Here is a 27,309-nt window from a genome sequence, read left to right on the forward strand (position 1 = left end):
GGGTTTGAAGAAAAGCAGGACAGAGCACAAAGTCTCGCTAACAGCTGTATGGCTCCCTCTGCCCAAGGGGAGGGGGCTGCTGAACCTCACCCCTCTCCTTGCCCACAACCTCCTGCACCCTCTGCCCTGGGGACACATGCTGGGGTATGGTTCCCAAAGGGCTCCAGCTACCGATCCTTCAGCAAACAGTGCATGCTGCAGCAGCAGAAAGCAAATCCTCAAGGCAAAGGGCTTCCTTGCATCAAATATTAAAATGGATATTGCAGTATGCCCTCCCTGCTTTATCCCTGGCTCAGATTTAACACCCAGGAAACCTTCTTAGCCTTTTCACTGCAACCTTGGAAGCAGCGCTTGCAGCAGAATCACTCACTGCAGAGACTGCAGTGCCCTCTGGTTTGCAGGAGCCAGGGAATGTGGCCAAGGGCTGGGAGGTGATTCCTTGGGAAAGAAGGATTTGTGTGTCCAGATGTGAGTGGTGGGATAAGGGAAATGTGACAGGCAGGTGCTGCAGAAAACATGAAGGTTCACAATGGGTTTGCAGAACATCCCCCTGAGGAGCAGGGTGCCGCTGCTTCTCTGGCAGCCACCCAGGTCCAATAGTGTAAGAAACCCTCAAAATTGATAATTTGTCTTTAAAAATAGATTATGCCCCTCCCACAGGCTCCTAAAATAAATCTCTTGCCCCTGTTCTCTCCAGCTCAAGGTCACCTGGGAGTGCAGCTTTTTCACTAGCGCGTCAGTATCTCAGCACACGAGGGAGGAGGTCGGAGCACCTGAGGGCTGTGACCATGGGCCTGCTTGCTGTCTTTGCTCATTGCTCCTCATATCTGGGCTAAGCCAGGGGCATTTCAGACAACTGTTTAGCTGTCAGTCACAGGGCTGCCTGCTTGCAGGGGCTGAAATACAGTTTACACAGCTCTCCTAGGCCATTAACTGATTTAAGTGACATAAATATTCCCTTTTTTCCTCAGCAGTGGCTTTTCATTTTATTTGTTTGAACAAGGGGCTTTTACTCTACCAGATGGATCCAGCATGTATGTCCTTGAGATGTGCTCTTTAGATGTGTTTTCAAAGCCTAAGAGGGTAACCTCATTTAAATCTGTGGTTTTCAGTTTACCCTTGAGTTAAGTGTGAAGGCAGCAGCTGCACTACAAGTTCTCTCACACAGCACGGATTTTTTGCTGTATGTGTCATTGGGATTTCAGGAAGGAAGGAATCACCTCCCTCTTTTTATTCACTTACTGAGAAATAAGTGCCAGCAAGGTGAAAGCAGTTTGATCTGAAATAAGAGAGCAATGCTGCTTACGGAAAACGAACTTTGTATCCAACACAGAGTTGTTCCCACATTCTTCTTAGCTTAAGAATAAAGACTCTCTGGGTGCTCATCCAGGAATTTAGATTACATAAAATATGCAAGAAAACGATGATTGCTTGAGATTTAACATGGATTACATTCAAGTGAAGTTCATGCCCTATCCTGCTGACTTTATTTACAGGAGTAGTATCTATATATATGTAGTAAAACATGTCAATATTTTTGATTGGAACTTATTTTAATGATGAATGACTTAATTAACAAGCATTGTTCTTGCCTTCAAAAAATAACCCCATTTCTAAAAAAAAAAATCTAAACATACATTTGCAGAAGGAATAGGAGGGAGAGATCTCCAAAACGAAAACAAACTGAAAAAATAAAGGGGTTTTGGCTGATACTGGAAGACCAGAGCATTTCTACCAAGACCTGAAAAGATGGTTCTCCACTGGTGGATCTCAGAGGAGAGGCACATTTACAGTTTCCTGAACATCTTCAGCAAAACCCTTGGGTCCACCATCTGCTTGAGACACCTAGCCTTCAACATTGACTGCCTGGCCACTTTTAAGTGTAAAAGCACCCTGTGGGGTAGAATTTCCTTTTTTTTTTTTACGATGCCTGATCTCACAGGCTTCACAGTGTACCAACTCCTAACTCCCTGTTTGGGGACATGACCAGAAGCCACCTTCCACTGCTGAATATGCCTTTTGGGAGGACATCTGCTGCCTTCTGTGCTATTCAGGTGTTTCCTCTTGTGTCACAGACCATGCTTAGCCAGATGTGATCAACTTTATGGGTTGTGCACCCTCAGCCTGAGCTCATCATGGGCTTTGCCCTGTGGTCCTTGTCATGCTGCAGCTTTGTGAGTAACAATGCCCCTTGCTCCTGGGATGCTGGGTCTTTGTCTGGGTGAATCATCCCTGCTGTGCTCTGGAAGGCAGCCCTGCTGATTGTCACCTGTCCTTGAGACAACCTATGCTCTCATTTAGAGGGCAGAGCATCTCAGCTGAGACCCAGAATTTCCCTGGATTTATGCTCAAGTGAATGAACACAGATGTGCCTAAATAAACAAAGGTCTTATGAAGGTAGAAGTTGGAAAGAAAATCCCATTTTTCTGATGCAGAACAACTACTGTTTAAACGTTTAGAAGAATCAGATTAGCTGTCACTATTCATCCACTTCAAAGAATATTTTATTCCTTCACTTTAGTATGGCCCTTTACAAAGCCTCTGGTCTTAAAGGCCCGAAGTCACCTCATGCAGCTCCCAGAAAAAGGTTTAGGGATTAAAATGAAAAAATAATCGGAGCTTTCATTGCCAGGCAATGAGGCAAAATCCCTCCACCCTCAGTTGTGTAGCACACACTCTGCTCCCCAGATTGAAACCTGGAGCTGCAGGACATTGACAGTGAGACTGTGGGAATATCCAAGTAGGATTCCAGGGAGATCCTCTATTTGCCAAATTATGTGACTTGTTCATGACCAGACCATGATTGCTCTCAAATGTCAGCTATTATTGGGTTTTTTGCTGAGTTTATTGCCATTATTTTAGGTAATATGTGAACTGCTGTTGTCCCAGCTCACTGCTGTGATTCATTGTCGAGCAGCTGAGTGAGTGGGTTAGTTGTGTTCCAACACATGCTGGAGCCAAAGAAACCTCTTGGACATGCTTTCTGTAAACCTTCACATATGATTCTCAACCTATGTAGCTCCAGATGTGCTTCTGTGCCTTAGATTAATGTAAGGCAATCTGTTTTTCTGCTTTTATTTCATTGGGGTTTGTTTGGTTTTATTGGTGTTTTGTTTGTTTGTTTGGGGTTTTGTTTATTTGTTTTTCTGTTTGTTTATTTGGTTTTTTGGTTGGGTTTGGTTTTTTTGAGTCCTGTTTTCTCCAGGAAAAGTAGTCCTGTGCTAGAACACTGAATTTACCCTCTTGCTATTAGCAGTAGCTGTTCCTGCATAGTTCAGAGATCTGTTCTTGGAATAGAAAGGGTTTCAGTGGGAATCCCCACACACCTCTATGCTGCAAAGTAGTTAGCACACCAGATTCCCAGTAGCCAGGCTGCTGGGGGCCCAGAGTCAGTCAATTTTATTTACATGACTAAATTTAATCTCATGTTTTATTGTGCAGTAGAGCTCTGTAAATCTCACGTAACCCCATAGGACCCACCCAGCTCACATTTTTCCCAAGCTTTTCTGCTACAGATTGTATCACAGCGTATTTCAATACATCCATCTCCCTCAACAAGAACACGAACTTCAGCAGGGAAAAGGGGGAGCTTTTGCCAAATGTTTCAAGTTCTGACCTTTCAGGGCCATCATCTGTGCATTGATGAAATTCAATCCATAACAATGAAATTGTAAGAGCCAGGACAGGGGCAACATTCCCACAAGGAACTGGAAAACTTTCTACTCCCCAACATAAAGCGAATGGAGAAAAATTAGAAACCAAACAAGACCATCTTACATGCCCTTGCAGGTCTTTATTCCTTTGCTAACATGTGCAACTGGAATAAAAAAGAGCTAGCTAAATAAAAATCCCCATGCAGAGAGAAAGATTTTGATCCTCTGTTAAAACAGTTTGAGTGGAAAGGATTTTGCAGCCTCTCTGTTAATCTGCTGATCATGTGGTTGAAAGCGATGCCCTCAAAGCCCTATCTAGCCTGCTGTCAAATTGATTGGTCAATAAAAAAAGAAAGGAGAAGAAAAAAGAATAGAAGTTGTGCTCTTTTATTGGTACAGCTAAATCCTCACCTGCAAGTCAGGGTAATCTTCACTGGAGGAACATGCTGGGGTTTTTTTCATCACTCTGTGAAGGCCTAAATGGACTTCAGAGGACAGAGAGGTTTCAAAATCAGCCTCGTGAGCCTGTAATAAATATTTTGGAGTTTTTGTACCGTGTTCCAGGGAAAGCCAGCACATGTTTGTGCCCTTGGCCTCTTCAGATTTATATTACTGATTCCTGGGAAATGAGTAGCAGGCAGGAATTAGTTGTAGGTGTGAATCAGAGAGCAGCAGGGCCTTTGAAAATGAGTGAATAAGTTTTGCATATCTATGGGGTGCTATTATGCATTCCTGTGGCTAATGCAATTTGTTACTTAGCCTAGAAATGTCACAAGCTTTCAGTATTTGACTTGTACAACTGTAAAAGCATTGTAAGTATACATTTTAAACAGTCATCCCCAGTTTATTGTTCCTGGTATAAATAGTCACAGGCAATGAACAGTGGATATGACACGACAATCTTCCCATTTAAACTGCTAGTCATGCCCAGGGAGAGGAGCATCCAGATTCTCTCCCTTCTGAAAGGCATCTGCAAAATTGCATGTTCTCATGAGCAGGGCTGGGCTGGTCAAGGGTCCAGCTTCATTTCAGAGAGATGAGCTGTTAAATCCAGCACATTTTTTCATCCTTGTGACTTTATAAAAGAGCCTTGAAATATTAAAATTTGGATTTGTAAAAGATTTTTTCATTTAAAATCATGTTCCCAGGCCGTTTTGCCACACAAAGTACATTTTAAAAAGATACTCTCCTGTGTTCTTATATTGTGCCAGCTGCATTTTCAGTACTCACGTGTATCTGTGAATCATCTATATATAACCAGAGAATAAGGGTAGTTGAAAATTAAGAAGGGTCCCCTTTTTTTGTTTTTAATAATCTGGCCATAATTTTTCCTTTTTATTTCCTGAAGGGAAGTAAGTTTTTTCAAAGCTTTCCTCAGCTTTAAATCCTACTTCCATAGTTTAAGTTCCCAGTGGAGACAATGGCACAATGTAGAGGAAAGTGGAGCAGGGACTAGGTCTGGACTGCCATGGATGTGATGAGAAGTGAGGCCTGAGCCAAGAGCATGGCTGTTGGTCTGCAAAACAGAAGACATCCTTGGGATAACTCAGAGCAGTCCTGAGAAGGTCAACATCCTTTATATCTTTTTTTGTTTCTGTTCTTGGTTTTAGTTTCCATTTTGTTTGTTTATTTGGGGTTTTGGGGTTTTTTGTGTGTGTCCATTATTAAAGCTCCATTGTTCTAGTGAAAATCCATTGACAGTAGTGAAAGGTGCAGATGGTCTCCTGAACTCCTTTAGGAATTATTTTGGATAGCAGTTCTTTGAGGTGATAGTGTTTTGACTCAGATTATAAACCCTCCTGCCTTTGCTATTTTACTTACAGTGTTGCATTTCCACATTTCCACTTCCCCACGAATAGCTGAACACACAGGGGAAAAACCTCAGCTTCGCAAGTTCCCTTCCTTCTTGCTCTGTGCTTCAGATGCTGGATGATATAATGAACAGACAGATGGACAGACAGACAGAGAGACTGATATGTGGATAATGAAATTGTTTTTTTAAAGATACGGCCCTGTCTCTTTAATTTGAAAATGGAAAGCACACCAATCACCAGTGATAACCAAAACACTCAAAGACAATGAGATTTTTCCTTTAACATCTTGTTTGCTGTCCCTGAAAAAAAAAAGCCCTTATTTTGTTAAAAATCCCATTCTACAAATAACATCATCAGCCCAGTTTCATAATGTTTATGTTTTGTCAGCTGCTGATTTGACTTTGGCAACTTAATTAAAAAAAATTCTGCTAAAAATATTTGAGTCCACTGGTTGAAATATGGCCACACTTTTGCCATCAGGTGGAATGAAAGAAAAATATTATTATTATAAACATACTTAATTGTTTTGTTTACCACAAGTATGAATCAATAAGGGAAAGTTGTCTATATACATTCCTAACACCCTCACAATCTCAGTGTACAGAATTTTACTTCTCTATTAAGATGTTTATATGTAGCAATAACTACATTGTCTTCCCTTCGTTCTTGTTGTCTGCCTGAATCCCCTGATACCCTGTAACAAAAATGATCAGGGGAGAATCTTATTCCTGTCTATCACTTTGAAATCAAAGCCATGAAAACATTGATGCTGATGGTGTTAACTATGTCACTGCCAGTCTTTTAAAATAAAATGTTGAGTTATTGCTCTTAAGCCATGATATAATTTTCCTCATTTTCCCAGCTTCCAAAATAATCAGGCATTCCATACTAAGCTTTTAAAAGTGCTAGTTACTCTCACAGCTTGTCTCACCCACTCCTGAAAGCAGCAGGATTAGTAAAGAAGGGATAGCATCAATTTTTAACATACAACTGAAGAATTTTGCAGCTGTTTTAATGACTGAGTTATTAATTGCTCCATTCAATTAATAATAATTAAAAAATCACTTCCAAATTAAGCAAAGTTACCACAAAATTTCCCCCTGACTTGTAGACATCTACAAAATTCAGCTGAAATTAACTCTACTTGGTGACAGAGACCAATGCAAATGTGCTCTCCTTTCTTTCTGTAATAGTTGTGGGTTTCCTTTCTAATATTCATTTATCCTAAAAAAAATCTTTCTCCAGTTTGTGGGTTTCCTTTTCATCATTTATTTAGCCTAAAAAAGTCTTTCTTCTTGTCTTCTTTCTTGGATTATTATAAGAAATTTGAGGATGATCTCTACTGGCTTGCATTTTCTGCCATTGATGTGGTCTGCATGTAGTATAACTGTATGTAACTCTTTTGATATGGTGGCATTTTGCACTGACTTTGCAAAGGCAGAGAAGACTTAGAAAAGGTTGAAACGTTGTGAAATGAGGCCTTTTGAACAGCTGCTCGTGTTTAATGCTGTCCTGCAGAAGCTCAGCTCTCTCTGTTGCCACCAGGCCTGCTCCTCTTGATTAATGAAGGCAAAGGGAGATTCCTCACTCATGAACACAAACCAACAGCAGCTGATTGGTTGCCACCCCACTGATGCATTAGGCATCTCCACTGGCAGGATTAAGAGCAAAAGAATGAGCAGACAGGGCTGAGTTACTGTAATTTTCTCATGCTGCATTACCTGATATGTAGCTGAAGAGCTCTTGACTCACAGACACTAACTGCAGCATGGGAGGTAGTTAATAGGCACAAGTACAGTTCATCTTCTGTAATCCAGTCACTTGAAAAGGTTGAATCAGATTGATCGAGCCCCTGTGAGAAAGATGTGAACAAACAGGCTGTTGCTCACTGCCCGCTGGCTTCTCAGGTTATGACTGACCACTATCCTGGAGTCCGCTGAAAGCAGGTCTCATATCACCTGCACAACCTCTGCACTTTGTGGTTGTCTTCTGTAAGCAACTTCTAAACAGTGGGGAAAAGGAGTAATAACACTTTGGTGGAGACAGGTGCTGAACACCTTTGGTGCTACAAACCAAGGGTGGATGAAGGTCCCACTTGGTTTCCCAGGAAATCTGTACCTGCCTTTGTCCCACCCTGGTTTCCCCATCACTGTCCAGTTTTGACTCCTGCCCTTACCCTGAAAGTTCATTTTGGCTTGGGACACTCATCATTTAACTTAAGTCAGGAGATGTGAAAGAGGCTTGGATGTGTATATGGAGGCAGGGGGCTGGACCAGGAGCTCTTGGCACTCTTGAGAAGGCTGTGCAGAGGGGAACAGTCTCTCTCTTTCCACAAACCTAGCAAAAGCAAATACAACAGCCCTCATGCAGCCTGGTGGGAACTCCCTTTATGCTCCCCAGAATAATCTACCACAGAGTTTTCCTCCTCCTTGCTGTCTCCTGAATCCCTCAACAAATGTCTTGTGATAATTCCATTATATATATATATATAATGTGTGTGTGTAATTATATGTGTGTGTATATCTGTATTCCATCTATCCATCTTTTCATGTATGAGAAACAGAAAAGGGTGGGTAGAGCCCCAAGAACATCTGGCACAGAAGCATTTAAGACAATGAGCACTCCTGGTTTATGTTTGCACACAGACTCACACACACACGCTCCACTGTTCACCCTCCACATGCTGCCTCTACCAACATGGTGCTGGCTAGTAGCTCCACCTACAAGCCTGATCCCACCAATGGCAGTGGTGAAACTTCCTCCAACTTGAAATGGGCTGTGACTTTCACCCCTAGCTTCTAAAATTGGCCTTTAATCAGATTTAGTAGATTAGAAGGAGCATAAAGAAACTCAGGTTGGAATATAATCAATGAGAAGAGAGACTGACTGCTTGTTGTTGCTGCACTTATGGTGAGTGAATATTTTGAGGAAGACCTGAAAAAATTTAGGGTGTGATTTTCACTGAAAATAGTGACATCGTCAAAAATCTCATCCTCCAGCTAAGCAGATGTCTTCTGTTTTCCTGCCAGGTTCTGGCCACAAAATGTAAATAGCTTTGGCAGAAGTCAAGACATTTTCTTTAATCCTCTCTACTAATACCTGGATTTCTTGCCCTGAGCCACCAAGAGCCTGCTATGCAAATGGCAAGTGAGGTTGTATGATATTTTGGAGTAGTTATCTCCTGGAGGGATGGGGAAGCACTAAGCCCTTCAAGCAAAACCTATATTCTCATTTAAAACACCCTGTGAAATGCCAGCCACCCTTTTCCAGAGAAGAGTGATTCAAGCTAGAACCAGCATAACCAACAGCTGCTAGGATGATCAGGGCAACAAACATCCCATCCACCAAGGAAGCACTAAGCCAGTCTGATCTTTCCTGTCATAAACACTGAGAAAGGTTATGACTGCTGTTTGGACACCTCAGAGAGAGAGAATGAAAGAGCAGGGAAGGAGAGAAACTATTTAAGCTGCAGGACAATACTGGGACAGAAACAAGCTGGAATTTTCTGGCTGTTAATTAATTTGTGCTGGAAATAAAACATTTTCTAGATCCTGGAGAAGTGAGGGTTTGGACTCAGAACTAGTGGGAACACAACAAACTTAGAGAATCATAGGACATTGCTTGCAAAATAATTAATGCCTGTATGAGGCTGGTACCTGTGACAGCTGGGAATTCAACTTTCAGCAGGCAGCTCCCTCCAGACAATGTGCCCACTCCTGGTATGAGGGTGTCTTTCTCCACCCTTCACTACTTTGGCTGGTTACTCTCCCATACAGAAAAATACAAACATTTTTCCCTGCAATGCTTTTCTGTTGCTATCAGAAAGAAAAAAAAAGAGGGGGGATGGGAATAAGGGATAACGTGTGGGTACATACCTGTAGACATGACTGCAAAAAGGTAACACATTGAAAGGTTTATTTTCTAAAGCAGTTTAGTTAGCATTATAATGGATAGAAAATCAAGTTGTTATTACTCAGAAGTGAAATTGTTACAAAATGGCTGCTCTGTGCTTTTTTTCTTTTCTTTTCTTTCTTTTTTTTTTTTAAATGCGGGAGCCTGATAAAGCCACATGCACATACTGGAGCCTCATAAAACAGCAGTGTTGTCTGACAGGACAACAACGACTTGCTTTGTACTGGGATGGGGTGGCTCCAGGCATTTCTTTTATGACTGCCTGTTATTCTCCAAGATCTCAACGGCAACTTTTCCCACCTGCTATTGCCCCTGGCTGTGGATCCTGGAGGGAAGCGTGGGATGTATTATTGCTCATAACCTCCTTATTTGCAGAAACCGGAGGCACGGAGCGGTTGTGTCAACACAACTTGTCTGCTGCACTGCAACTGTGTGTACACACAATCACCCTCATTTACCTGCTAATGATCAGGGGCTTGCCAGGGGGAGAAGTGCCACGTTTAACAAGAAGCAGTTCCCCTGGTAGCACATTTATGTTGCGTAATTGCATTCACACAAATAAATAATTTTATTAAGCTTTTTGTCATTATAGCAACACAAGCTCGTAGGAAAACTGCTTTCTAATTATTTTCTCCAACGCATTCAGCAAATAGTCAGGAGTCATAATTTTGTCTAATTACACTTCAACGTCTTCATTTTGTCCTCTGACTGGAGGGTTTTTGTTCCAGCTAGATATGGGTTCTGACACAGCATGAGAATACAACGTCATGATTATTAGCATTTATCCAAAAACCCCACTTGTCCTGCAGCACATAGATCCCCAAACTGAGTGCCAGTCCATGTCCTGAAACACTTGCAATTTAAGTAGGGGGGTGGGAAAAAGGACAACATAGGAAAGAAAAGAAGAATTTTATGCATAGTGTGTAGACGGGAGACAGATTCAATAGTTATACAAGGACAAGCAGTCCCATCAGAGAATATCCAAAAGATCCGCATGATGCTGACAGATACAGCCAGCAGCAAGAAACCAAACACCTACAAGCATCTCATGTAGCTCCAGAGACCTATCTTCAGGCAATGCAAGCAAGCCCTGAGAGGAAAATAAGTTGTCTAAGGTGATGCAGGAAGACAGTGACAAACTAGAAATTGCCTGCTTCTCCTGAATTCAGATTTGCAAGATCTCAGTGCCTGTCTTTTCCCAACTCACTCCCTGACAAGCCCTCACCAGTAGGTATTATTCTTTTCTGAATATCAAGCAAAAACCGGAGTGAAATTGGTTATCACTGTACTCTGTCAGCCAGGACCCAAAGGCTTTCAAGCAACCCACTGCAGGACAGGAACAGAGAGAGACGAGGTGCCTGTGCCACAGGCTGACATTAACATACCCTACAGAAACACAGAGGTGGCTTTTTGGCTTCATCAGTAACACAAACATAGCAAAGGTGTTTCTTTGGAAATGAGAACTTTGCTGAAAGTCTTGTGAATAAATTATATCCAGGCAATAGGCTGAGCTGCAGAATTTATATAAAAAGCAGGATATCCTCAATATTTTATTTCAGAGATATTTAAAATTTAAATCTAAATTTTAAAAAGGTGTATTTTTTCATGTTTACATTTTATGCAACAGCGTAAAATCTTTAAATAGGATTTTTCGTTACAAAATGAGCCGATTTGTGCTTTCAAGTGCTTTCAGATCAATTAAAATACAGTAAGAGCAAAAGCAGGAAATGCTTGTGTTATAGACAGTATTCATTGTGGTGAGCGCGGTGGAATGGAAATGACATAAGTCGAAGCCCAGAAGAGCTAGAGCTTGTGAGAGCCCACAATCTAAAAGCTGTGCTCCCACCCGCCCTAAATAATGTACCACCAGCTGTTGTCTGTGGCACCAAATGTGGGCAGCACACAAATGCCTTTCTTGGCTTTCTGTTGGGACCTACCTTTGAACACTACTTCCTCAACACAGTTTCAGGGGGAACCTGCTGGTGTCAGCAACACACGCAGGTATTGGTATCTAGATATCCTTTTGCAGCACGTTCTCACTTGTGATGCAGTATCATTCCCTGCTGGTGTTAGTAGGCAGTTTCTGGTCTAGTCTGAGCTTTGAGGTTAATGCCAGTGCATTTCTTATAACCTGGCTGCAGAAAGTACACTGAGGGAAGGCTGGTGAAGGCACTGAAAGACAGGGCCATTGTGCTGTGTTAAGCTGAGCTCTAGATAGCTCCCCGCAGGGCAGCGATAGCTGTTGGGGAGGTGCGGCAGGGAAAAGCACGTTACAAAACTTCATCTCCCCCTTTGACAGAGCGTGTTCCTTCTTCTACTAACAACCAGATTAAAAATGAAAGGAAAATAGCTGCAACCCAACATCCAGCTTTAAATGGCTCAACATCCACCCTGAGATGCTTGATCCAAAATTTTTCTTTGGGTTTTCTGCAGCTCTACTAATGCCACAGCACTGCGGTAAAACACTTTCAGTCCTAAAGAAAGGAGCATATTGTGTGGTTTTGACTTGCTCTGACTTTTTTAGTAGAATATGCCAATGCAATCATCCTCTGACTACAAATATCCGTGAGAAGAATAGATGTGTCCTTTAATAACAGGAAGAGTGCTTTAAAAAGAACATTTTATTGCAGTGTTGCCCTCACCACAGTAGATTGCAGCATTTTCATTTTCCTGTATTTCTTGCTCTGAAGTGTTTATATCACTGTGAAACAAATATTTGCTTTCAAAGGTCACTCATATCTCTCTTCCTCTGGGGATATATGTAGGTCTCTCTTAGACTTCAGTACAACTCCATGAGGATGTATAATGTTCTCACTATGAGATTCTTTATTGCAGTTGAGCACTACTAAAATAGCAGATTCAGAATTCAAAGAAAAACAGGCAATGTGCTTCCATTACCCAGTCTCTCCTTGTATTTTTATTTAACCCTTAGTCTGTTGTGCTTCTGTACCAGCACTGGCATAATAAGACTCATAAGACTGAGGCACTGGGAATTAGATGCAAATCACCCAAGCCCCTGAAGCTACTTGCATTGTCTAGAAGACACAGAGAACTGCTTGGGACATGATGTACACAGGATTTTTAGAAACATTTGAACTTTTGTCTCCTTTAAGAGAGCATTGTGTATGTCTGTGTGTGAACCCAGAGGATTTCCTTTCTCTTTTCTGAAATGGAAAAACCAAGACCCTCGTGAAATTTTGTGCTTGCATTTGTGTGTACAATTGTGGCAAGTATAAGCACAAATTCACGGAGAGCGTGCAAGTGGCTGTAATTTCTGTAGCAGCTTCTTCCTCACAAGTATTTTTGCCCTGCTCCCTTTCTACTAACACAAAATCAGGTTTCAGTGGGCCCAAGACAGACTATTACTTTCTGCTTTTAAAAGTCTCTCCAGTGATCAAAGAGAGCAAATCCATTATGGTCTACCTGTTCTTGACCATTCAGTTTCAATTTTTAAGACATAAAGAAGACTACATATAGATGTTCCTGAGAAACACCATTGAGGGAAAACAGTTGATTTGTACTGCAGAGAAAGAATTTCCTTAAAAACAAACTTGCTCTCTACAGGATTTTATTGATAACAGGGTTTGTTTTTGGAAATTCATTACATTGGAATGAAATCTCAGCCTAAATAGGGCTTTGCAAGAAAAACTCTATCTCTAATCTGTCCTATTCCCCGTTTTAAACTGCAAAATCTGAAAAAAAAATTAAATAACAATAATAACAATTCTCAGCTATCTGCAAAGTATATGGAGTTTATCATACTGTGTGCAAATCAGTAACCTTTATTGATTCCTTTGCAAGGTTTTCTATTAAATAAAGTTGAATCAGTACTGCTGCAGGGCACTTTTGTTTATGACTAAAACTTGATGTAAAATGACTTGTCTGGAAAAATGCTTTTTGCTGCTTCTCAATCCACTCTACGTGCTTTACAAATACCAAACAATTTCAATAAACCTGTCAAGTTCAATCACTTCCTACAAAACATCTCTCTGGTTACAACCTCTGACATTTTTTTTAGCTTGATGCAAAATAGGATGTGTCTGTCACTCAGATGCCAACTGATGATTCTAACTAATTGAGAAGCATAACTCTAAAGAAAATCACAAATTTCTCCACTTTGTTTCTTCTTTTTTGTACCACCCAACACCACTGCTGGCCAGTTGAAGCACTCACGTCGCCTTCACTTGCTTACAGGTCTGTAATCATTCAGCACACACTGAATATGCTGAGACTGAACCCAGTCCCTGTTAGCATCCTGTTCTCTCGCTGATGCATCATCTCTCACTTTTACTACTAGTAAGATGCCACCGGATAGACATAAGGCAGAACCAGCTTCCTGACCCTCACAGCTAGATGTAGATATCAATTAGATGAGTCTCAAAGTCATGTCTAAATTGTCCTGATTTTTTCTAAAGCTCAGTGCTTTTATTCTTCCAGCACAAGTGTAGTGAGAGATCCATGCAGAGGAGGATATTTTACCTAAATATTCTAAAACTAGGTCCACAGACTTAATCCTGTTATTCTGTTGCAGAGGCGGTATCAGAAATATTTAAATTCTGAGTTCTGCCTAGATATGGGGAAAAGCACAGTTTGTGATGCAGTGACCAGCACTAGTGCCAGACTGTGCCAAGTGGGACAGGAGTTTGGAGAGTGTTTCTTTACCAAAATAACTTATTTTTAACCCATCTGAACTTGCTGCATTTACTGCTGAGGATCAGTGTCTTTCTGGAGCTGTGTGATGTGCCACAAAAGGCAACGCAAGTACAGCAGCAGGGTGGGAAGGCTGGCGTGGCCTTGAGAGTGTCCCCACACTTCCACATGCCCTTCAGAAGGAGGTCAAATCCTGGTTCATCTTTTCCTCCTAATCCTCAGAGTAAGCCTTTTTTTTTTTTTTTTTTTTTTTTTGGTAAAGCTTATTTACTGCTGTTTGTGAACATCCTTGAAGTGTCTGATATCAGCTTGAAATTAAGCTCTGCATTTGCATCAGCTGAGGCTGCAGATGAGTTGCGTAAGGCTTGGTCCTTCACACCGCTGTGACCATGCAGCTGGCAGAAGTGGGTGGGTTTCTTCTCCAGCATACATCTGTGCTCCTAAATATCGTGTGACCATAAAATGTCAGTCTACTCTGACACAGATGTGACAATGAGCTCCTTGATGCAAGTAAGATGCCATGCCAGTAGCTGCAGGGCTAACTCTTCAAGATGGATTTCTTCCTGCTCCAGCCTCAAAGAGGAAAAGCAATCACAAGCAAGGGCACAGCTAATGTGAAAACACGAAGGTCACATATTCCCTCTTAGATAAGAAAAACAGAAGCTGGGGAGGAAATGCAAGGAGCTGCCTGCTTTCCTTATATGCTTCTAAGCAAACAGGGCATGATCCAGGAAATCTCCCTGTCTCTCAGGTGTACCTGTGCAGCCCATCTTGTCCTGACAATGAGCACTGTCAAAGTGAGGAAAAGATTCATCTCCAATAGATAACAACTTCCATTTAAACAGCTATTATTGTTAAAATTTTAGAGCCAAGCTCTTATCTTGTTTCATAACGGTTGCACATATTGCAAAGACAGGACAGAAAATAGCCCCTGGGTTTTGTCTTCTTAGAGAAGCTTTGCTGAAAGAGGCCGCTTTTGTCCTCTTTCTGTAATTGAGCATGATGGCATGTGCTTTACGGCTGTTTATTTGCAGTCCTCCACAATTTCCCTACCTCCTCTGCACCTGGGATTAGGTTTTCCTGCAATGAACAAATCTCACATTCAGTGAGCAGTAATTTGCAATGTGCCATGCTTGAACCAAGCAGAGAAATAAGCCAGTGTTGTTATAAAGACCTGACAGATGGTCAGAGGACCTGCCTTTCTTAATCAAGTCATGTTCAGTAGTAAAACCTAGCTCAAATTTATAACAAAAGAGAAACTCTCCTCAAATGGTGATTAATGTGCATCCTGATGTCTGGTTAGGATGAGCTCAGTGGTGTCACTGTATATTGAGAGGGATAACCAAGATCAGAATGTGACCTACATTGGGGAAAAGTTGAAAATAGCAGTTAGGACCTGCCATCACTTCCCCTGAAATGAAGGATTCTCCCAGGTAGAGAAATTCTCCCAGTCTAGCTGATCATATTATTTCAAAGTCTGAACTGCAGCATTAGAAATCATTAGCTGGTTAAAATCTTCAAATTTTCATTGTTGTTAATTTCATTGCAGATGTATTAGCTGAGCATCCCACTCTCCAAGCTGAAATATAGGACATAAGGGGCATGAGCTTGACCTTGATCTCCTTCATGTTAAGGCTTTTATTTCTAGAGAGGAATGAATGGGTCTCAAGACTGTTTCTGGTAGCAAATAACACTTCCTGACTCTCCAGCTTCAATATGAATAGCCTTTGAAAGGTTTAGAAAAACAGGAAGGATTTTCCTCAAAGAACATGACAAGGATAAATCCTTGTTCTTCAAGAGTGATTAATAATCCAGCAGTAAAGCACCATTGTGAACAATCCTGTGTGCTCTCTACTATACAGGAATTGCTATCCATAACGAAAGAGTTTGGGCAAGGGCACTAACGTGATAAAAGCACTTTTGTGGGGCTGACATTTAGGTACAATTCCGTAAGTGGGGGAGCCTAACCACACTGTTCACTTCTTTCCCTTTTTGCTGTCTTCCAGGCTCACGAGCAGCCGAGGGCAAATCCTTGATCTGCAGCTTCCACAAACACACCCGCAGCTAAAATGGCGGAAGACGCTGACATGCGCAATGAGTTGGAAGAAATGCAGCGGCGTGCCGACCAGCTCGCTGATGAAGTGAGACCAGTAGCTACACCAGAAACCTGGGGCTAGGGCTGGTGTGAGAGGCACATCCCGAAGCAGGAGCTTGATCCGGCAAAGGATTTCTGAGGCTCGTTCTGCTTTCTGTCAGCTTTACACTGAAAGCAGAATTGGAAATTAAATGAGCCGGGGTAAAATTTAATGTCATGTTTAGTCTAGATTAAGATATTTATAGATCCAGAGTTTGATTTAGGCATTAGAGTCTGCATCCATTTGACTGAACTCAGAGCAAAAAGCAGCAATTTAATATTTTCTGAGGATTTCTTCAATTTGCCAAACCTATTAAATGTTAAAAGTCACCAATTAGGTCCCTGAAAGGTCTTAGCTGGAAACCACAGATTTCACATTTAAAGTGGAACACCAGCTGTTCCCAGCACCGGTGCTGCACTGCACAGGCAACGGGAGAGCAAACCTTGGAGACTGCAGCTGCCCTGAGGTGCGGCAGGAATTAGTGAGGAAATGCGGCGCTGCATCAGCGAGCCCTAACAGAGAGCTGAAGATGAAGGGATCACCAGGGCCCCCCTGACAGCCTTATTTTGAGGGAAGGCAAAGAGCACAGGAAAAACATACTGCCAGCATGAAGCTGCACATTACTGTTGGAAACTGTATCTGGCCAAATCTAAGTGGGTTTTCTTCTGTTTCTTTTTCAGTCCCTTGAGAGCACCCGTCGAATGCTGCAGCTCGTTGAAGAGGTAAGGACTTGCATGTTATTTGCCCTTCTGTTGTGAACAAAAGTGATGGAGACACTGGAAGCGTGTGGGGTTTTTAACTCACATTGCTAAGGCATGGCTGTGGTTTTGTGTGCTGCTCCATCCCTCCTTATCCTTACAAGGGTCATTCAAGATGCTGTGCCCTACTTGCCAAGTGTCACACTGCAGACCAGCTGCTGCGGCACTGTTTTGCCCATACCTGAGTATCCATTGAGACAGGATACTCAAGATGAACCAAGCAGACAGCCTCTGAAGGTGACCTGGAGTCAGGGACAAAGTGGCTGAGTTTGCTGCAGAGCTCCTGGAGCCTCGTGCCAGCACCATTCTGATGTCCTTGCCGTAACACTGCAAGTAAGGAAGGTGAGAAAGGCCCTCGGTCTGTTTGCCCTGTGGTCTCTAAATACCTCCCTCTCCATAAACACCTGGAGCTGTTTTTAGAGCATCAGGCACCACAGCATGTAAGTGCCACTTCCTTTTGTGTCTCTGAAACATTCGTGAGATGTCCTAGATTGACAGCTTTGGAAAAGGAAGTTCTCTGATTTTCCACAGTGCTAAGGAAGGGGATGCAGGTTCAGTCCTCTCAGCTACTACAGATTATACCAGCTTGGAGGTGTTGCTCCCAGAAGGCAAAAAAAAACAATTCAGTCAGGTTTCATTTCACCCTTTCCATATAAGAAAGTGTTTTTAAAAGTCAGAGATTCCCAAACTCAGTTTGGTTTAAAGTGTTCAGCCATCAGGTGGTGGAAAACTTTGTTCCTGCCTGACAGGACATATTATTTTCAGACACCATGCAAGCCTTGGCTCTGGAGCTGGTGACATTTTTAATCATGGTCATCAGCACTGTCAGTCCCAGCACTCCTGACAACTGGAGGAGTCTCCAGCAGAGAGAGAGGAAAGAAAATTACATCAGGACCCACGTTCAGGAACAAGCACAAACCCAGCCGTAGGCTTCATGGCCTTGAAATCAATCACAGCTGTGAAGATCAATGCAGTCCAGTGGAGTCAAAATTAAATTTCCGTGTCCAGATAGACAGCCAGATGGGTCACTGAGCATAGTCAGCATTGCTTCTCCTCCACAAACACTTCATATCTGGGCCCCTTACAGCAGAAACATGCTCGTGAGCAATCTGTCCCTTTTTGCTGCTCAGTTCCCTGGACATGCCACTTCTAACCATCACTTTATGCCAAATCTATGGTGGGTGTAGCTCCTACTAAAATAATTTCAACAACATGGGAGCAAGTCTCATATGGGCACTTCCACAGATGCAAAGCTGGAGAGTCTGCTGCCCCAAAGTGCCTGTGATCTAAATAGATGTGGCAGATGACGAGTGGGAGAAGGAGGCGCATGAAAGGGAAGTGATTTGCTCAGGTCCAAGCCATCAGTAAATACCAGCCCCATCTCTCCTGAGCCATATTTGTGTGACCTATGCACTGCTTGAGTCTTCCTAACATATTGAACCAGCATATTGTGAATGCCACTGGGATTGCAGTATTAAATCACAGCAAATGGCAAAGTGGGAGGAGAAGTGGGACTGCTGAATTTACCAATTAATTCACATAGGACCCTAGTGCTTCTTGGAAGATCTTGGCATCTCTCAGGACCTGGCTTTTATTCAGGTGCTACAATATCCTCCCGTCCAAATAGAGAAGTTTCTAAAATTAGCACTGAGTTGTCAAAGGAATTCTTCTACAATGAGCTGAATATTCTTTTCACTAATGTGGCTACAAAAGACCTTTACAATTTTTCTGTGGTCTAAACAGTTGGTTGATTACTCCAAATCCATTTCCCAGGTACTTTTAAAAGAATGCAGCATCTAGGGAGTGAGAGATTTTGTACTGAAAAGACAAATGGTGAGCATCTTCAAAATCAAACTTGCACTACTGTGAATTAATAGACCAAATAATCCAATTAGAATTCCTTGCTTAGCAGAACCTGTCTAGTGGGCAGAAATAGAAAATGTTCTTTCTCAGTGAAAGAATGCTTTTTAATCTATTATCTTGATACAGCAAATCTGTCATTCTTGACTCAGGAAAAGGATGCCTCCATGTTTAATCATAATTTCTATATGCACATGTATGGATTCCTGTCATGGTTGGCTCTGCTATGTTAGATACTAGGAAAATACAGAATAAACAGACTGACTTGGCTCCATGCTAGAGACAGAGCAGTGCTGTCTACTCAGGGAAGCCCTATAGCAGTACAAGACATCCTTAATTCTGAAATGTAGGTCATAGCCTGGGGGACAAAACCAATGTCTCTGAAGGACTCTGCCCTCCTTGCACAAGACAACAGAGTTTGGAGACTAAGCCCCGGTGTTGTTCTCAGGGAAGGTCGGCAAAGAAACTAAAATATGTTACTGCTTCTTATTTTTATAACTCAGCTTTGCGAGAAGATTTTGTTTCAATCGTAGCATATCAGGGGAAGCAAGAAGTGGTGAATGGCTTTTGCAGAGTAGTCAGTGCTTTGCCCCAAGACAGCTACGTCCTGAGATAGCAGATTACAAAAATCAGTTTGCTCTGTGGTGCCCAGCATAGCCATGCAGCACTATTTCATATACACTGAGCAATGCTCAGTTGAGCTACTAAGCTACCCAGTGCTATAAATATCTGACTTTTATGATGATGCTGTGCAATGTTTGGGCCAAAACATAAAGTAAAAATGAACTGACACAGAAGAAGTGAGACTAACTACACAGTTTGCTGCTGACCTTCTTATTTTCTTGTTCAAGCTTTTTACCTCTTAGCTAACTTTCTGAAATGTGGAATAGCACAAGCAAGGGCAAAACCCATGAATTAACCACCATCTTCCAGCAGAACCACCACAGCCTTCAAAGAAAATCATTCATTGTAGGGTGGGGGGAAAAAGGTGGTTTCTAGCTATGATGCAGCAAGGGAAAAAAATATTAACAAGATCAGTACTGCAGAAAGCCCAGAAAGAAAGCACTCAGCAATATCTACAGACAAATTGTTTTATACATTTAAATCCAGACAAGATTATCTTGACTAGAGTCATGTTTACAAATATATCAAAGCTGCAATGGTTAGCTATAAATGTTTGATAACCTTATGATGCTGCTCTACACAGGACACTGAACACACAGTATGCCATTTTAATAACTTCTTTAATTTGCGATACAGAAGTGATCTTCCCATGACATTATTATTGTAGTCAAATGTTCCTTAGTCTGAAGAATAAAAAGAAAAATATTCTATTAATTTAGAGTTTAGTCAAAAGCTTGGCAGAGCTAATTCGAAAAATCTCTTTGACATCATTAGCTATTGGAACAGTTCTACACAGAACAGCATTTTAATTTGTGTAATTTCAGAGAAATACATACCTGGTACAGGGGAAGGTGATTAATAATTCTGGTTTCCATTTTTTTGTACACAGGATTAGACTCCTTTTTCTGTCTAAACCAGGGGAAGCACTGGACCCAGGGTCATTACAATAAATGAAAACAAGGCCCATGGGATTTTAGTGGGGGTTCACAGAATCATAGGGACTGAAGATCTGAACCATAGGGTGAATTAACAGGCTGAAAATTATCAGGGCTCTTTAATCAGACACGGAGAGACACTTCAGTGTTAACAGGGTGACAGTAAACCTGGAGAAGGAGCTAACAAAATGCATTACTAGGGATGACTAAACAGTGTTTCTTGGACCATGGTTTTGTCTTTAGGGTGTTGACATTTCAGTGCCTCAGGTAACTGCTAGGAATGTCAGTCTGTCCTGGTATATAATTGTCTGTGTGAATTTATTCAAAACAAACTCAATAATTCATATTGATTTAAGAAAAAAATCTTAATGTGTTTTTCACATAACTGAGAATGTATATCTATTTTTCAGGGTAACTCCTGAAATTCAAAGGAAGTGATTTCTATAATTTGGATTCTCTGTCTGATACATCATGCCCTTCTACTGCTATGAAAATCACCCCTGAGGCTAAAGCAAAGTTGGAGTAACTGCTTTTTGTGGCAGGCATAGATAGGATGCAACATATTGTGTTCCTGGAGGGACTAATGGGTCCTCTGAGAAGTCATCCCAGTTCTCTTCCTAGTTTTATTCCCACCTTGGGAAATTAAGTGACATAACAGCAATAACAAGAAATGATACAGCAATACATTTCCTTTCCAAAGTGCTGGGCAAATTTCAGAGGATGTGTTGTTGCTGACTTGCTCTGAGTGAAAATTTCATTAAAAACCAAGAAGTTTTAAAAAGCTGTTACAGAAGATTGAGGATAATATATACTAAAGGCTCCAGCAAGGCTGCAAGTTATGCTGTTGAACTGGCTTCACTGAAGCATCGACAGGCTTAGAATGATGTATTTAAAAGCTGATATAAGCTCAGGGTTTTACAATTGTGTATTATTGCTTTTTGATCAGTAGCTTAGCTTGTGGTGCCATGGAGAATCTGGGCACGCACTTCATAGAAAGCATGGTGAACCCAAACCAGTTGGTTTGCAGTTATCTAAACTATAGAGCTTAGTGCTACTGAAAGGTTGAAGGACATTGACTTTCATGAACTTTATGAGCTCTGTATTCAGTTTAATGCCTCTATAAAACTAACTCATGTTATGCCATTTTCTTCTAAAAGTACAGGAGTGTGAGAGGTTTGCTGTACCATTGCAAAATCCAGCAGTCCAAATTCTCCTCTCAAGTGCAACAAGAAGACAAGGAGAGTTAGGAGTAACTCTGAACAGAGAAGGCTGTTACAGATTTAAGAGTTGGATTAAAATGGCATGTACTCAATGAACACTGTGGAGTCCTGTGAAAGATGCTTTGGTCTGAACTACTGTAAGCAAACAAATTTTTTTAGAATCCTTTTGCCACAAACTAAAGAGAGGGTTGCTGCTGTAAGGACTGGAGAGCCTTAAGATAATCCTCCCATTCATGGCTTCCCATGTAGGATCTCATTGATGTTGTTGAGCACTGGATGTGGGTAGGAACCCTTCCTGAGCCCTCAGAACCAGACAAATAATGGTCACCAGGCCCCTGCCATGGCCATGGCTCTTCTGTTACCAAGATTTGATGATCAGTTGTCATAAAATATATTCTTCTGGGCTGGCACTGCACAAACACAACTTTCCTCACTTTCCATTACACATTCACTAAGCAACCAGTTTGACTGTGTCTGTGACACTTGTCCCCACTGAGATCAAGGGGAGTTTCTACGATACTTGTAGTGCAGAGAACCCCAACATTGTCTGTTTGGGCCACAAACACACTTGTGTGGCACATTTCTTCCTCTGCTTTCCTTCAAAGGCAGATGTCTTGTAGTTTCCAGAGACGCCTCAGTCTGTTGTCCCTCAGGGCCAGTTACTGAATGTTTCTCTCCTGCTCAGTCATCTGAATGATAAGCATATTTTTAGAACAATTCTGTCTTACAGAGATGTTTGATTTTGAGCTATCTAAAAGATCAGTCACAATTGAAATACTGAACTTTTGGGAAAGTCTGATTCTGTTTTAAATGCACAAATTTGTTTTTTTATTTTGAACTGGCTTTACACAGTTAATTTTTTGTGAAAAAATGAAAAATAATGCTTAATAGAAGCTTGGAACAGGAGGAGATTGTCACTTGATGTCTGAATCACCTCTCATCTTTGCCAGTGAGCATCTTTTTCTTAGCTTCATATTCTTTGGATTAGACCTCAGATACAGGGAAGTAAATTCAGTGCACACCCCTTAATATTTTCACTTTAGTATTAATGCTGTGGCAGGCTGCTCTTAAGAGATAGAGTATTGCTAGATAAAATTAAATGGCACTGATGGTCAGGTAAGTAAAAGAAAATTGCAGCTGTTTTGCTCAGTGCAAGGATTTAATATGAAATACAAACTAGAAGGACTAATTGCTGAATTCACCTTTCAACATAGCTCTTATTCAGGTCACAGAACATCTTAGCTGCATGAGGCAGTTTGCTCAGATGTTAAAAACTGCAGGAAACTAAGGTCAGAGGGTTAAGGAGCAGCCAACATTTCTCAGTCTGACCATGCCTGACTCACTGAAAGCCAACAACAATAATGCCATCAATTGCAGGTTTTCTGAGTCCAATATTTAGAAGGGTTCCATGTCAGACTGCACCATATTTTCTTAAACACAAGATGACTCAGGACCTAAGCAGTCTCCTTGTGTTGGCATGAGGCATGTTTTTTAAAATACATGTAAATCTTTTGGGGTAAGACATCCTTGAGCACCAAGAGCATAGAGAGAGCACAGTAGAAAGATATTGCACATTCATGGCTTAGCAAATCTGATGCCTGCCCTACAGAATACGTAAGGTCACTAAAGGTTGTTTCTTTACTATAAATAGGCAAATGTAGGATGGACCTTGGATCCTATGTTTCCCAAGCTTGCAAAAATAAAAGCTGGCTTGGATTCAAGTAAATACAGTATGAATTTGAAAGGAGAGAGAGCAGCAGTGGGTACCTCGTAGATAGCTGACAGGGGGCCAGTAGGACACAGCAGAGAGTGAGGAGGGGCAGGAGGGTTTTTCTCTCCACATGACAACTCACAGAAGAATTTTGGAAAAAAAAACAAATTAAAGGTGGGGGGTAGAATGAACTAGGCTGCACATATCTGATGTTTTTCCCCCAGTTTTCCCAGACAAGAATGGGAGTGCAGAGAGAGGCAGATGAGTGCACAACAAGAGGCAACTCACATCCCTCTTGAAACTGAGCAGGATCCTCTTGAAGCAAAGCAGAGAAACACCAGCTGCACTAGCCAGCCAGCCCTTGAGTGTGACAGAGCCAGGCTTGCAGCTGATCCAGTGTGGGCAGTGCACTGCCTGCCTGCCAGCGCCTGCTCAGCACCCACCAGGCATTTGGCAGCCAGAGAGACTTCACCGCTCCCAGAAAAAGAGATGGGCAGTGAGTGAGGCAGCTGGGAGGAAGGACATTACAAACTCCTTAATTTTCCTCGTGGAGAGGGAGAATAGCCTGAAAAAGCAAAAAGGAAGGTCAGGACTCCATGTTTCTGCTCCTCAAGTCCTGTGCAACTGTGGGCATCTCCCCTGCCCTCTCTAAAATCGATTCCACCAACTTCATCTGCTTCACAAGAGTATGGGTGGCTTTATGTTCACAGAAGCAGCTATATTACTGCTGCATATGTCCAGGTAACTGTCCTGGCAAGCTGTCAGGCTACAGAGGACTTTGCTTCATCTGTTATTGAAATGCAACAGCCAGGAGATTGCTCAGGCCATTAATTATTCACAAACATTATCACTGCTCCCAGCAGAATGGAGCAAGTTTCCCCTTCGTAATTAAAAAGGAGCTAATCTGATCTGTGATATAGCTTAGTATGACAGCACTCAGAAACCTGAGACACCTCATCACATCCTACAGTGTTGGTAATGTATGCAAAAACTGTATTTGTGAAAGGTGGCCTGCTGCTGATTTAGGCAGGGGGGAGCTCTGAATTGCTCAGCTCTTGCTCAAGCCCCATGTCCTGCAAAGGTGATGATAAGACTGCCATTAACGTCCATGGAACAGAGGTAGGATCAGTACATAGGTGTTTTAAAAATACGGCCTTCAAGCTAGATCCAAAGTCTCTTGATGCTCAAGGTGTCACTTGGCTGAACCAAAAGTTGGCTCAAACCCATATCTATCAGATCTTTAAGCAAAAAAATATGGCTTAATGCTACTAAATATTAGCTTGCTTTAAAATGCATTTCCTAAGTAGGTAAGCTTTCCAATTTCTGTGTTGCAAGGGCTATGTACAAACCACTATGTCTCCTTACCAAAGATGTTTGTGCCAAATATATTTTCCTTGGGAATTTCTCCTGTGGGATGAACATACACCTGCAACGCCAACAGCCTCTTCATCCCTTCTCCTGCTTCAGAGAACTTGAAGATGTTACTCCTGTGTAAAGTGATTATTTTAATCCCAAAGTCCAGGACTTTGTGTTTTCTGCGGTAGTTCAGTATCCCAGTGAATCCTGAAGGACTGATGGTACAATTGAGAGTACACAGTTCCTTCTACAGTGTCCAGGCCCATAAGGTCTTTGGACTGTGCCACTAGCCCCTCATGACCTTGCCACTTCTTTCACTGTTTTTCTTTTGTCTTCCTATGTCCCGTACCTAGGGCTGAGTGTTCCCTCACTGATCTCTCTTTCTCTTTCTCTCTTTCTTCTCCCCCTCTCTCTCCTTACCTTGCTACCACTATTGGGATGTAGAGTAAAGATGCTGGTATCAGGACTTTGGTTATGTTGGATGAGCAAGGAGGTAAGTTCAGATTGCTTCAGTAAGGAAGTATATAACCATTCTCAAAGTACTGTACTAACTGTGTGCAATCCTGAAAATGAGGGCCATAAAATGCATGTGGTTGTGCATGAGAAAGCCGAAAACTCTTTGCTTTTAGCTTTGTTGTCAACAGAGGAAAGTACAACTGCGTAAGAGTCTGTACTACTTTTGATCTGTTTCCCATTAATGTCAAAGAGAGCTGCAGGCTGAACTCATTCAAGTCATTTTTTTCAGCAAGCTTTAGGTCAAGATCCAGCTACATGAGGAGAAGATTTGTCTCTGTAAGTGTAAAACCCAATATTATTTAAGCAGGCGCTATGTATTTTTGTCACTTGTTTTAGCCACGTGTGAAAGGCGTACAATAAATGCATTCAAGAGAAGGTAAAACAAGTGTAGTTTGTGCAAAAATAGTTGCTTTTTGTATATAAATGTCAGTGAGGGTAACAGGAATTTAAGTTTAAAAGCTACAACACAATCAGCTCATTACAATTGACCACAGAGGGGCTTTCAAGCTTCGACGAGTCCATGTCTGTGGATGACAGTGACAAAGACAGAGATAGATATATTCAATACATTCCAGGAAATTACTTTTTTGCTCTTCATAGTATTACAAATAACTAGGTAGCTCCCCTCTCCCCCCAAAACTAGTAAGTCTTGATTTGCTGCAGACCCACAGCACCAGCAAAACAGTGTCTCTGAAGATAAGTAAAATCAACAGAGTATAAATTTCTGCTACCCTATGTCAAACCAACCCCCCCAAAAGCCTTTGTTATTGCTTCCTATGTGGCATGATACAAAACTGTATTAGGAAATGTTTTCTACAGAGGTAATGTTATATTCCTCATCAAGCCCAGACAATTATTTTAGGCAATGGCACAGCACTGTTGAGAAATGGACTGCAGAACCTGACAGGCCCTTTTCATCTGTAATGATCTTGTCTCTCTGACACTAAAATGAATGAAAAGTAATAACAGGACATAAACAGAAAGCAGTTTATCCTATTTGCTTTTTTAAGTATGTCTCATTGCTTCCCTCCCCCCGCCATCTCCCCTTTAGGGAAAAGAATTTAACCTAACCAAATTTTGTTGCATCAATTTGTCTTGACAAGAAAAAAAATTAGAGAGAATATTTTGTTGCCTTCAAAATTTTTTATCTTAATAACAGCAGTGAAAGAGCCATCATTGAATACAGAAAAACAGAAATTGTGTTGAAACAGATATGGCACCTGTCTAAATACTGTGCTTTGTTTCAGAAGTGAATTATATAGATAAAATAAATCACAAATATTGTTAGAGAAAGTCTATAAATGGTATATCTTGCAGTGTAATCCACAAACAGTTCAGAGAAACTTTAGTGGTTCTTCCCTTATGTTTAATCTTGAAAAAGTATGGTTTTGTTCTTTAACTGTTATTTTTCCACAGATTGCTTATTTCATTTTTATCCCTGAATTTTGCTTTTTACTTTGGAGTTCTACTATTACTAAACCCCTGTATGCAAAAATTGTCCATCCAACTTTCTAGTTATGCTAGGAAGGATGGTCTGTGTGAGCCAAGGAGCTGAGCCTGGACCCACTGACCTTTTCAGAGACCAAAGAACTCAGTATTAAACTCTCACTGACAGTAAAATATTAAATGTATATGGTATGGCCAGAGATGCAGTTAGTCCATACTTACAGGAAAAAATCAGACAATTTAAAAGCCTCTTTAAATTGGTTATGATCATGCCGTAAAGCAGTTTAGTACATTTAGCTTGTGACTTTACACATTGTGGGTTTCTCAAGGAAAACAGCCTGACATTGGTACAAATCCTGGGAATGTTGTAACCACTGTGCTATGCTAAATGTTTAATTAAGTTTTGTCCATTTTAGCCATATATAGCTATAATGATTCCTGATTATTTTTTTTTTTTAGCAATAAAGGGCTTATATTATTGGGCAAAATACACTAATGATGACTTTGAACCCTCTGCAATTAGTGCAATGTGTGCAACTCATGGATGTCTCAGCAGATTATCAGATTAAGGAAATAATTTGCTAACACTGTCATGTGATCTTTTTTCAGCTGACTGCAGAAGTCACTTAAGATTATTAGGTGTTAAATATACAAAAAACATGACATTGATCTTTTCAGTGGGCGGCAAGTAGAATATCTTATCTCCGCAGTTGCTTGAA

The 27,309-nt window shown here is 41.4% G+C and overlaps 1 protein-coding gene across 1 annotated transcript in view; it reads left to right on the plus strand.

Annotated features, from left to right (window-relative positions):
• The window catches only part of SNAP25 (synaptosome associated protein 25), a 65,983-nt gene that overhangs the window by 17,530 nt on the left and 21,144 nt on the right, over window positions 1-27,309 (plus strand). Inside the window, exons 2-4 of the mRNA XM_051614855.1 lie at window positions 16,036-16,170; window positions 16,845-16,886; window positions 25,073-25,121. Coding sequence (XP_051470815.1) covers window positions 16,099-16,170; window positions 16,845-16,886; window positions 25,073-25,121 — 163 coding nt within the window. The 5' untranslated portion in view covers window positions 16,036-16,098. The remainder of the gene's footprint in view (window positions 1-16,035; window positions 16,171-16,844; window positions 16,887-25,072; window positions 25,122-27,309) is intronic.

This window comes from Apus apus, chromosome 3 (genome assembly GCF_020740795.1).
Source record: "Apus apus isolate bApuApu2 chromosome 3, bApuApu2.pri.cur, whole genome shotgun sequence".
Taxonomy (NCBI): domain Eukaryota; kingdom Metazoa; phylum Chordata; class Aves; order Apodiformes; family Apodidae; genus Apus; species Apus apus.